The sequence below is a fragment of the Thermobia domestica genome, chromosome 13, assembly GCF_964235325.1.
Source record: "Thermobia domestica chromosome 13, izTheDome1.hap1.1, whole genome shotgun sequence".
Taxonomy (NCBI): Eukaryota; Metazoa; Arthropoda; class Insecta; order Zygentoma; family Lepismatidae; genus Thermobia; species Thermobia domestica.
The window spans coordinates 140458603-140471086 of NC_137466.1; the positions used below are offsets into that span (position 1 = coordinate 140458603).

Below are 12484 nucleotides of genomic sequence, written 5' to 3' on the forward strand. Positions count from 1 at the left end.
ATAATTTGAGGTTTCTGAAACTATCTCTTTAAGATGGATTCAGAAACTTTAAATTATTAACGTAGAGACTGGTAGATATATATGAATGTATGTATATATGTATGAATGTATGTATATATAAAATTTATTATTGGGTTGGTCTTATTTGTTAACAGTGAGTTATGTAATAACATTTTTTCTTAGTAAAATGTGTTGATAGAGGAAGAATCGTATGATAATATTTTTGATTAATTTAAACACGAAATGAAATCATAATGATACGAACTATACACAAAAAAGCTAAAGTAGGTTTATAGGTAAACTTGTACGGTTCCAATTACAACTTATGACTCTGCCGTTTGCGACTCTCTCTTAAGACAGCAGAGCTCTTAAATTTTTCGGTACTAACTTTAACTAGAATATCTTTTATAGGGCCCATACACTATCAGTTTTAACTGATCAGTCCAACTGTGCTAGAAACTGACTTAACCGATCGTACGATGAACTGAACTGATAGTGCGTGGTGTACAGTCAGTTAATTGAGTTTAGCCCTTTTCAGTTGCTTCAGTTTCATCAGATGTTCTGTGGGGTGCACTTCTAAGTTCCTTGAAATACCAAAGCTTTGAAACGTACACTTCCTCACTTCCAGTCCCCAACTTCTTGGATTCGTTCACTTTCCGCAGTTCCTTCCCAAATGCCGACAGCAGATTGTTTATTTTTTAAATAACAGTATCGCGTGTCGCTTGAGGTTCCAACTTTTTTAATTTTGTAAGTAACGCATCATATGCCTCCCCTCTTTTATGCCTATTTTCAGGGGTGTAGCCACGTGGGGGGCATCGGGACCAGGCCCCCCAAATGAGTTCTTGCCCCTACCGAAATGACGAGCTTTTAAATCATCGTAAGATTACCTCGCTTCAGTCATTTAAAAATAACAAAGTTCACATTTAATTAATAATTTACGGTAAAATAGCATGGAAAATATTATTTTACCATACCGATCGAGAAATAGTGCGGTATCCAGGGGCGTCGTTAAGGAGAGGTGAGAGTGGAGCTTCCCCCCGCCCCCCAAAACTCCCAATTTCTTAACAAGTTAGCAAATTAAAATACCTAGTTGGCAATTTGATGAATGCCGTTTTGTTCAATTGACTATTTGATGTAACATTTTCTTAGGTACCCAGTGCTGCAAATCATTATCAGTTCTTTTATAGACTTGGCATAAATTTTGTGTAGTTTCCTATCTTGAAATAAATTGATATATTCGTTGAAAGCTTCTTTACTTGTTCAAGTGATCAGTGCCGGATTTACGTATAAGCTAAACAAGCTATATAGCTTAGAGCCCCACTGTCTTAGGGGCCCCGAAAGCCTGAAGAAAACTGGATATCCATTTCCAAAGTGTAGTATAAGAAAATCAATCAATAAAATAAAGTTTACATATACGCAGGCTTGTATTTATATATTGTACACCCCTGTGCTCTAAATAATTTGCCGCCCCCGCACAAAATTTCCCACCCCCGAAAACGACCAATATTAGTGTTGAATTCATAGTTTTTGGGGTCTTTGAGATGAATACTTATAGTTTTAAGCCAATTCAACTTCAAGGTAATACTCCACTCCACAGAGATAAGGCGAGATTTTTAAAGTAATCGAAAACGACAAATATTAGTGTCGAATTCATAGTTTTCGAGGTAGCTGAGCTTAACGGTATCAGTTTTCATGATGATCAAGTTCATCCTCACCCCTTAGGGTGGGGGTGGAAGAGGATGATTTTTTAAAAATAATCAGATAAGCTAGCTAATTAGTAACTACTGTAATTAGAGTGAATTAAACACATCAACATATTTTCTCGTGCTTGCGCAGGACTCTATGGGTTGCTAGTTTTAAATATTACTTCATTATGAATATTAAAAAGAATTCCAAAATTTTTCCACCCCCTAAATTCTGCCGCCCTGTGCTCAAGCACAGAATAGCACTTACCTAAATACGGGCCTGCATATACGTAGCAACAGTGCTTCCTGTTGTGTAGGCTACTATGATGTAAGTAATGGTGCCCCTTCTGCTAGCCTGCTTCCTAAAATATCATTAGTTTATCCATTTCTGTATATAGGGTGCCTACGTTTACCTGGACATGTAAAGGACCCCATTACCTTCAACAGCTTAGGGCCCCATTAAACCTAAATCCGACTCTGCAAGTGATCACACTTCACTTTTGTTCATTTGATATTCCTAAACATTTTGAAGAATCTTGAATGAAAAATCGGGAAATTGTATCACTGACAAAAACTGAATAGAGGTGGCGTGCAAAAGTAAAACATAGACAGACAGAAGAAGCGTTTCGGTTGCAGGTAGAGCATTGGACGCAAAAGCATTTGATACAAGAGCGTATACAAGACAACAGGCAGATTGTGGAGATTAATAAGAGAATAATAAGAATTAATTAATAGGCCTATTAATAAAGTAAGAACAAGACAGTGACTGGTTAGTATAAACTTTTTACTATGTATAGTATGTAAATTTGACAAATTTAAGAGTTTTTTCACAATAGTAAAATATCAAAGGGAAGTGTGAGAATAGTATGTGCCATTCCAACCCCCCCTGGAACAGTTTTTCTGAAAGAAACAATGTTTATATATGTAAATTTTTAACTAATATATTGTGTCAAATGTTTATACTAAGTATTCTGCTAATAGTGCCACACACGGATACTCTTAAGAATAAATTAATAATCCTAACACTGGCATACACCTACATACTCATCATGAACGTAGTATACTGCCACTATTCGCAGGTCGCTTGCCACAACCGAGAAGCTTCCATGCTCCACAACCTTCCGCTAATCTCTTTGTCTTCACGTGCGATTTTTCTCTTTCAATATCGTCCATCAATCATAGTTTCTTTCGCTCCTCCCTCTCTTTCCTTCCACCATATCCTCTAGCACGTCCCTTATGATACTGTTCCTTCTTCCTAATGTCCCAACCAGTTTAACTTCATCTTCTTAATAATAACTAAAATTATTTTTTCCTCCTCCCCCATTTCTAACACTTTCTCGTTTGTTTTCCGCTTGACCAGCTAATTTTCTCCATTTTTCTCCACACCCACATTTCGAAAGATGATTTTTCATCATTTTTGTGTAATGTCTGCCTTGTACAATAAATAAAGCACAAAGTATTGAATAAAAGTTACACAAAGAATGCAATAAATATGATTAAATATATATGTAGTTTTTCAGTAAGAGTTTTGGTGGATGAAGTATCATAGTTCAAAAATTGTTGCTTATAGACGAACTATTTTTTATAGATATATTTAAAATATAACAATTTCTACAATTTAATACCTTTATATTAATTGAAGTATCATATCCAAAATCAAGATAAAATTTTGTAAATTCAGATGCCACTCATTACTAAATGTGTGCTCTTTCTCTGTTTGTTTCGCAGAAGCACTCCGAAAATTCCCACCGCTGCCTTTCCTTGATCGCATTTGCAGCAAGAATTATCAGATACCAGGAGATAAACTAGTGCTTGAGAAAGGATTACCAATATTCTTGTCCATAATGGGAATCCACTATGATCCCAAGTACTATCCAGACCCTGAAAAGTTTGATCCAGAAAGATTTACAGAGGAAAATAAAAAATCTCGTCCCAAATACACATATTTGGCATTTGGTGAAGGCCCCAGGAATTGTATAGGTAAGTATTCTCTATTTTATTAACACTGTGGAAGGAAACAGTGCTATCGTTTTAAAACAATAGTTTTTAAATAAAATATTTTAAAGAAGTTCTTTTAAAATTTGGCTTTTTGCTTTGCGATGTTTCAGATCATAATAAGTCATGAGTAAACTAGAAAGAAAATTTCCGGAACAACACAAAGTTTTCTGTCTACTTTTGTAGTGCACATCGAAATTAATTATTATACTCCAGTATCTGTAGAACCAACTATGTTCCCGTACAGTTGCTAGTTGAACCATTAGGGTTGCTTACACACGCTGTTGAGTTAAGCACTCTTTTCGGATGTTCCTTGGGCAGCATATTGGGGCCATTATCGTCTGCGGTCAGCATTTTCTTGTGTATCATCTTTGAGTCATGTTAGTGAATTCGTATTGAGTGTTCTAAAATTAATTTCCATCATGCATGCGGTAGGCAAAATATGTCCGATTACAGAACATTATTTATAAAAAATACAGATAACAAAATAGTCTATATCAATATATGAGTGATATCGCATAGTTTTTCGAAACATAAAGGGCGCAGAACAAGAGTCAATACACACTGCAAGTTATGAAAATAGAGGTTGAACAAGGCAACAGTGAGCTTGAGAAGCACATTGATATGTTGGAAACAGTTGAAACAGTTATCAGCGCGCGTAGAGCCTTTCCATCTCCACTATGCTCCTTTTGACGCTGCTGTCGATATGTGATTTCCTGTACCTCCCTCGAAAGAGGAGGGATAAGTTGTTGCGGCTGAGATCTTTCAATTGTTAGATGCGGAAGCGTTGCCAGAAAGAATTATTTCCATTCTAAGTAGCCTACAATCTCACTCGTCAAGACCAAACGATTGAATGACAAATTAGCAACACAAAAGAGGTCATTCACTTCTTTTTCGTAAGCAAAGGGAGGGTTTCCTCCGTCAGAGGGTGGCGGAGGTGGGGCCGAAGTAGAGTTCGCATAGTTTCCGAGGGCACAGGTGGAATAGACAGTCTCTAGACGTAGTTAAGGGGGACAGGTGAAATAATTTGAACCAGCACTATAAGCAAAGTTTAATTAATGCAACCTTGCGAATGATACATACATATCTTTCAGGAGGACACAGCGTCATGATCCTACGGGCAGTGTTATTAAAAGAAATGTTAAAAATGACCACCATTTGCGCATAAACATGTGCATCATGGATGTATGCACATGTTCATGCACCCTGCTAGTAATTGTGGCTATTCTCGAACAGCCGGCATATATTTAGAAGGGTGCGCTATCACGTATTATTGACATAGTCTCTCTCTCTCTTTAGAAGAATCACATGTTGAAGTATGAACATACTTTTGCACACCACTCTGTATATCCAAACACAAAATTATTCCATACCTGCACTTTTGGGAAAAGAAAGTTTCTATGAGATGAACGCAAGATCTTGAGAACGCGACAAGTCTCGTCTCGTTTCACATTTCTGCGAGATATAAGACGAGTAGAGAAGTTAGATATTTTTGTGAGACAAGACTTAAGCCTAGTCTCGCGAGACTTTTCACGTTCTCGCAGAATTGTCCGCCCTTTAATAAAAACCAACAAACGTTTCGACTGTTTAGAATTAATTGATGTGAATGATATATGTAAGTACATTTGAACTCTCTCATCTAGCAACACTGACTGGTAATCAAGTCTGTGTAGTGTGGACAGTGTTGTGTAGCAAAGTAACGAAAAGATAAATGTGCTGTGGAGAAAACGTTTGTAAGGATGCAAAAGAACTCATCTAAGAAATTTAGGAAGATTTCGATTTTGATGGCATGATAATTGAGTGAGTGGGTGAAATACTAGGAACGTTAGCAGCGTGGCTATTAGTCCCCGTCATGATTAATGATTATAGTGTGGCTGGTCCAAATTATGAATCAGAAAATATAGTTGTTGAAAGCGGCGAACAAAAACTTTTCGCAATTTAAATCCATTAATGAAGATGTCCCGCCATTACGAATATCTTTAAGAAAATGGAATTTTCTTGCTTCAGAAACATCCAGAAGAAAGTGAAGAAAATATTCCAAATGAATAAATCTAATGTATCATTTACTATTAATAGATAGACGATGGGAGACCCGGGTTCGATATCCGGCGAAAACTCATGTAGTTCAGATCCAACGTTAAGCTATAGGTTCACGTCTCATATAGCGTCGTTGTTGAAAGGGACGCTAACCTGTAAATGAAATTAAATCAATAGTTAGATGTCTGTTAATGGTAGATCTTATTATGGAATAACGGCACATTTCTTCGATGAAAATTGGAATCGTCGTTTTTTTTTTCATTTATTTTATTCCGTTGTTTGAATAGTACATGGGAAAATACATAGCTAACCTTTTTTCAATACCTATGAGACTCCAAAATTTAAGGGATTACTATGGACAATGGAGCTGCGAACTTTACTTGTATGGAAGAGCTGAGTCTCCTGCTTCCCAACTTCGACAGTGAAAGCCAGCATTTTAAATGCATGGTTCACGTATACAACTTTGCAGTGCAAGATTTGCTGATAACTTTGAGTTTTGAGGGCAAGAGAGATGATGATGATGAAAGTTTAATAGGAAGAAAAATGATATCGTCAAGAGTTCGGAGTCTAGTGAAATGGAATAAAATGAGATAATTGTATGGAGAAAGTAAAGGTGCTCAAATAAACTAGCTGAGCAAGAGTACCGGTAGTCAATTTTAGAGAAGACTTAGAAATTCCTAAAAATGTTCAACAAGGTGTCTGGAAAATTAGAGAAGATAAATATGTAACACTTCCGCATTATGTTATAGGTGTAAATATGCTGCTTGACAAAACAGAAGATACAATGAAGAACTAAGATGCTAAAACGGAGAGAACTTGTACAAATAAAATGATTTTATTTTCTCTTCAAAGTTTTAGGAACAAAATTATCAGACACAACCGACTTGCCAATTTCCAATATAGTGTTGTAGTAGACTGGATTCAAGGAATAAAGCGGAAGTCTTTGATCTTACATCCTGGAATAGTGATTTAAAATGTCAATCGTTGTCAGTTGTCATGGAATTGTTAAAGAAATACTAAAATTATATATTTAAAAAATACTAAAACGTCACTGGCGTCTGTGTTGTCGTCAGATGACAACCTTGAAGAGAAATTTAATATCTATAACTTATTCAACATAAAATGGTAAAAGAAAGGCGACGAGATTGATGACGAATTGAAGATCTTTTACTTTCGCAAAATAATTGCTAGGAAGGCATATTAAAATGGTGGCAAATCACATGAATAGTTTTTCAGTACTAACTTCAATGTCAAGTATCTGTTCAGTGCAACAGCAATAATTGATGTATAGATGTATAGAAATAATATAATTTTTCCATTAATTATTTGAATATTATTTATTAATACTTGTACAACAAAATCTAATTCACTGTCGTATTTTTCTTTCCCAAAAACTGTTAACGAGAAAGTTTTCCAAATGTTAGAACAATTGCCGTAAGTATAACAAGTTATATATCTTTTGAAAGAGGACAAGCTTTGTAGTTTCTAAAACTGTTTTTAAAATTAAAACAACTTAAACGAATTCTTCTACAAGTTTGTGAAAAATACCAAAAATTCTAATCGTAAGTCTATTTGAAAAAAAAAAAAAATTTAAAGACCACTCACAAAATATTAACTTTGGAAGCGTCAATAATATTCCGACCTATTGCTTTTCCTGGATAGGAGATTTTCCTATTGGATTCATGCTGTTGATAACTTTTAATAGCAGAAGTAGCTTCTATGTTTTTATAAGACTTTAACTTTTGATATAATTTCTTGTAGCTTCATTTACTTCTTGTACCTTAAAAACAGTGCATATAAAATATTCTCTAAGATTCAAACTTATCTTTTTTTCTTTTCTCTTCTACCAGGTAATCGATTTGGACTAATGCAGACTAAAGTAGGTCTCGTGAGTATTTTGAGGAGCTGTAAAGTTGTGATGACAAGTAAGACCCAGAATCCACTTGTTTTGGACACACAGTCATTTTTGTTATCACCTAAAGGGGGTTTGTATCTTGGGTTGAAGCCTTTAGTCAAGTAGAATAAAATTAATGAATGATTCTGCTTAAAGTTCGTAAACAATACGTTTACTCAAATTTTTGAATGTGTAAACATTTTTTAAATAAAAATTAATTGAAATGTTTAAGAGACATATTTAATACCTTTGGTATATGTTTCCGTACCTGAGAATATTAGATCTGAGAATACAATTGAAATATGGACAGAAATGTACACAATGACAAACATTTTTGCTAATGTGTTAATATAGCAAATGTATGGTCATTCAGGGGAAGTTCGACAGTTGGGAAGTGCCGACACTTTTAAGCTTACAATACTGTCAATTCTACTCGGAAATGAAGGTGTTGGCATAATCAGTACTAAGTGAAACTGAGGGGTGTATGGAATGTATATCTGTAAAAGCTTAAGAATAAGTAGAATAATTTGACGAGAAAGGTCTAAATTTATGAGCTAAGATGTGACAAAATATGTGAGAAGTCAAGGATCATTGCAAAATTTTAGTATGTTTCTTAAGCTCTTGTTTGGAAGTAAAAGTTGTATTGTTCAGTACTCATGATACACAGCATACAGTTGAAAGTTGTGGAATCACAGATAGTTGGTTCATCAGTGTGGAATGTTTCTAACTTGCATAAAATATAGTTAAGTGCAACATATACATTCGAGGTATTCACATTTGGGGCACGCTCGACAGATGCTTTTTTTTCTTTCCTTGTGGTTTTTAATAACGTAGGGGAAGATGGGTTAATAAGAGACAGAGGTAATAAGAGACAGAGGTAATAAGAGACAAAATGGCTGGTAGTTTGGTTTATCATCAGAAAAACCGAAAAAAAAAACACAACTTACTGTGTCTTTCTTTGTAGAAGCCTAAAAAATTTCATTGCTTTTAGGCAACTTCTTTACCTTCTTTTCTGCCTCTCATAAAGTGTCTACCAAGAACTTTAGATACCTAAAGTCAGTCTTTTTCGTGAAGATTTTTTTTACAATTTAATTGTAAATGTTTCTTAAAAATATTGGTGGCATTAATTTGTGCATCATTAGTGGTACTTCAAAGTGGAATTGTTCCAGTTTTTCTCTGATATGATAAATGAGCTTGCCAGAAAATGTGAGGCTCTTATTACCCCATTTTTTTGTTTAGTGGGGGTAATAAGAGAGATTCGTTTGGCCTTTCCAGGTTTACTAACTGAAGATTAAAATTCGACTGACCTCAACATGATGATATTCAAGAAATGAACAGTGTTCATCTTTTATGTCCTGTAATTTTAGGAAATAATTCGTTGATTGTTGAAAGAGCAGAACTTGTGAACATTAAGAGGCTTTATTCTGTTAAAAACAGAGAATCTTTGGTTTAAAAAGTTTTGTTCTAGGTCTATTTTCTGTTTTAGGGCTTAAAGTTTCATTCCATTATTGTTAAAAGTATTCACGCAGGCTATTTTTCATTTTGGTACAGCCGATTTAATTTTATACAGCCTACTATCTAAGAAGTCACTGTAGCATAAAGAATTGTTTTACGATGTAGGTCCTACTTGTTAATAAAAAAGGTTTATATGACTACAATGTGTAATTTTGTCATTCCAAAACATTCATAATGAGTGAACAACTTCATAAATTATGAAAAGCTGTAATGTGTATAGTTTATAATTAAGGACATTCAACTTTCAAGTACGACTTTCACTAACCTTAGTTTTCACATGGCAATTGACAGAAAAATAGCAAGAATAAAAACATGTAAAAAGGTAGGGTAATAGAATTCATCTTAGGCATATCCCTTGTAACTCCAGTTTAATAACAAGGCACACTACGAAAGAAATCTGGGCAGCGTCTCTTATTACCCCATATGAACTTGAGGATAAGCCTATTATTTAAGTCTAATTTTAGTATATTAGCACTAGCGAGTATATTAACACTTGGAGTGAGTAATATTTTCGTTTGCACCCGACAGTTCCTATTACATTACTTCTTCTTACTTGACTCTTTCTGTCTCTGGTTATATCTTCAAAACGTTAAGATTGCATGGTAGAACAGGAGTTTTTGTATATGCTTCGAATGTTTTCAATGAATAGTTTTATAGCGTAAGGAAATAAATGAATTCATACCTTTTAAATCGAAGGACGAAAGCCTGGAAATATACTTTTATCATATCATATATATATATATATATATATATATATATATATATATATATATATATATATATATATATATATATATATATATATATATATATATATATATATATTGATATCGAAGGATAACGTCATAAAATATACTGAACATAATTATGGGACTCCAACTGCAAAATTCAATACTGATAACTAAAAGAATGTTAAAGATCTTTATTATTATCTAAACATTGTCCTTAATTTTTAATTGTTTTGCATAGATAATTTATAATTTTATTAGTCTTGTTTCATACACAATAAAAAATAATCTTTACTCAGCTTGGAAATACTATATAAGTCTCTAAGAATTAATGAGTTCACTTTGTATATAGAAATGTTTATGTGTCTTTTGTAATAAAATGTAGATTAAATTTAATGTTCATTATTTTCTTTACTTAAGTACGATAATAGGAGATATTTAAATAGTGTATTAAGGAAAAAACAATTTTTAGAGGGAATTACATTTAATATAATGTAAATGACACAGAACAGATAAATATAAAACAATATGTTGACCAATCTAACTATTACAATACACAAAAGAAATTTCAACAAATGCTTTTAGTTTAGACTATTTATTTGGTCTCCACTCACGTCTTTTCCAAACAATTACAAAATTCAAAAAATAATTCGAAGTTAGTATTTTTCCACGTGTTTTATTCGGAGCCAAGTTACGGAAGAAGCTTGGAAACCTGTATCCTTAAGCTCCCTGTCAAATTAAAATATCTTAATGATTAATGACAGCCGAAAGTACATTGTAGCATTAAGTACATTTTATAAATATATATACTTGAACACCAATCGTAGATTTCAACTTTTCAGGGCTTACCTGCTTCTCCCTTGCTTTGTGTATTACATATGAGAGATTTCAAATTGAATTTGATGAATTTTCATTGATAACATGTTTGGAAATAGAGTTTAAAATGAATTTCACTTTGAATAGTTTTCCAGTTTCGTTTTATTTATATATAATAACGTAAAACCATGTCGAACGCTAAGAAAGAAAACTAAATATCTATATCGTGTGGAAGCTTAAAGTCTAGGCACTCATTTGCCACAACTCTACACAACAAGATGGTTGCATTTGGTGTACTGCTCGCCCCTTCTATCGTTTCTAGTTAGAAGTAACTCTTCCTCCTCTGTCACTACCATTTACTTTGTTTCTTTCTGGCACGAATTTGTCTGAGTTACAAGAATTATTTATTGATTGCATCAAACAGTAAAATCTTACAGACAGGACGACAAGGAGTTGTTGTTGTTGCTACTCTCGGGGTTTGCTGTCCGTTTTCGAGCTCTGGGACAATATAAGATGTAGGCCTACAGCTTAATGTACAATCCGAACCACATGAGCTCACATCTGGAATCAATTCTGTGTGTCTTGCACTGAAAATAGTAACGGTAACAATTCCATTAAATAAAGTGTAGGTACTAACGCACAAATGGAAATGGTATATTAGTTTTTAAAACAACAGTGCCAACCTTCCTGGTGCTAAGAGTATTCTGTTAGTCAAAAATGAAGGGAGTGCATGAACGATACTAGGAATAAAATGAAAGGATTATGTTGATATATATATGCGATGACAGGAGTAATTCTGAAGTAATTCTGAACCATGCGGAGATCAATCATGCAAGACGATCTATGAGCAAACAGACAACGGAGACTTAAATAAATAAAAAGTCTTCCAAATTACAAATCTTGCAATCATTTAATTATTTTTAAAAATTTCGTTTTGTTCTGATGTATACTTACTTATATTGTTCCACAATCCCTCTCCGCTGGTTTCATTACTAGCGCGTGCGCCTTTGGTGCACGTGGTCACTTCTTCGATTCCCGGTAGGAGGACACAAAAATAATTTCGCAATTACTATCATTAATCATCCGTCTCCTAAAGGGCATAATTAGAACGTTAAACTAAAAAAAAAAAAAAAACTATTTTCGTTTTAAATTTTGTTCATTAACTGAAAGAAAATGCTTCTAGAAGGAAACACTTCACATGTTATATATATTTTACTGAAACACTGTCTGGTGGTCTTTTAGTAATGCAGCAGAGGCAATTAAGCCCTTTTCTTTAATTTCGTATCATAAGTGCGCTATTACTTTCGTATCGCTTCATTTGTTTGTTAAATGTGTTTCTGCACTGGCACTCAATAACGTTCTCAAAACTAAATTTTCCATTGTATTCGTAAATAAATTTTCATAAATGATTTACAAATTGACTGATTACTTTGTATTTCTACACTATGCTAGCAGCGAGCTTATTTTATGTGACGAGATCCACAGTTTAATTTTGGATCAGAACAATGGCGGCTCTTGAGGAAGACATCGTTATAATTTAATTTTTATTGCTTCAAAATAAAGTAAGAAACATACTAATTAAGAATTAGTACTCTAGGTAAGTTTCCTTCCTCTAGGTTGAAGCAATAAAAGTTTCATTTTAACGATGTAAATTTTCCTAAAAGACGCCACTGATCCGAACCACGGCAATGCGTTTGATGCTCTCGCACCAAGAATTGAACGTGGAATTTTGTAGATTCCAAACCACTTTTTCCGTTGATTCAGATTGACTGGCATTTGGAGAGGGGAAGCTATATTTAATTTGGGAACTGAAA

General features: G+C 33.9%; 1 protein-coding gene across 5 annotated transcripts in view; it reads left to right on the top strand.

The window, feature by feature from the left end:
* LOC145668594 (cytochrome P450 6k1-like) overlaps window positions 1-9263 on the top strand; it is a 172579-nt gene extending 163316 nt beyond the window's left edge. For all 5 annotated transcript variants that reach the window (XM_081736616.1, XM_081736612.1, XM_081736615.1 and 2 more), the window contains exons 4-5: window positions 3414-3665; window positions 7568-9263. In XM_081736616.1, coding sequence (XP_081592742.1) covers window positions 3414-3665; window positions 7568-7737 — 422 coding nt within the window. In that variant the 3' untranslated portion in view covers window positions 7738-9263. The remainder of the gene's footprint in view (window positions 1-3413; window positions 3666-7567) is intronic.
* Window positions 9264-12484: the final 3221 nt, after the last annotated feature.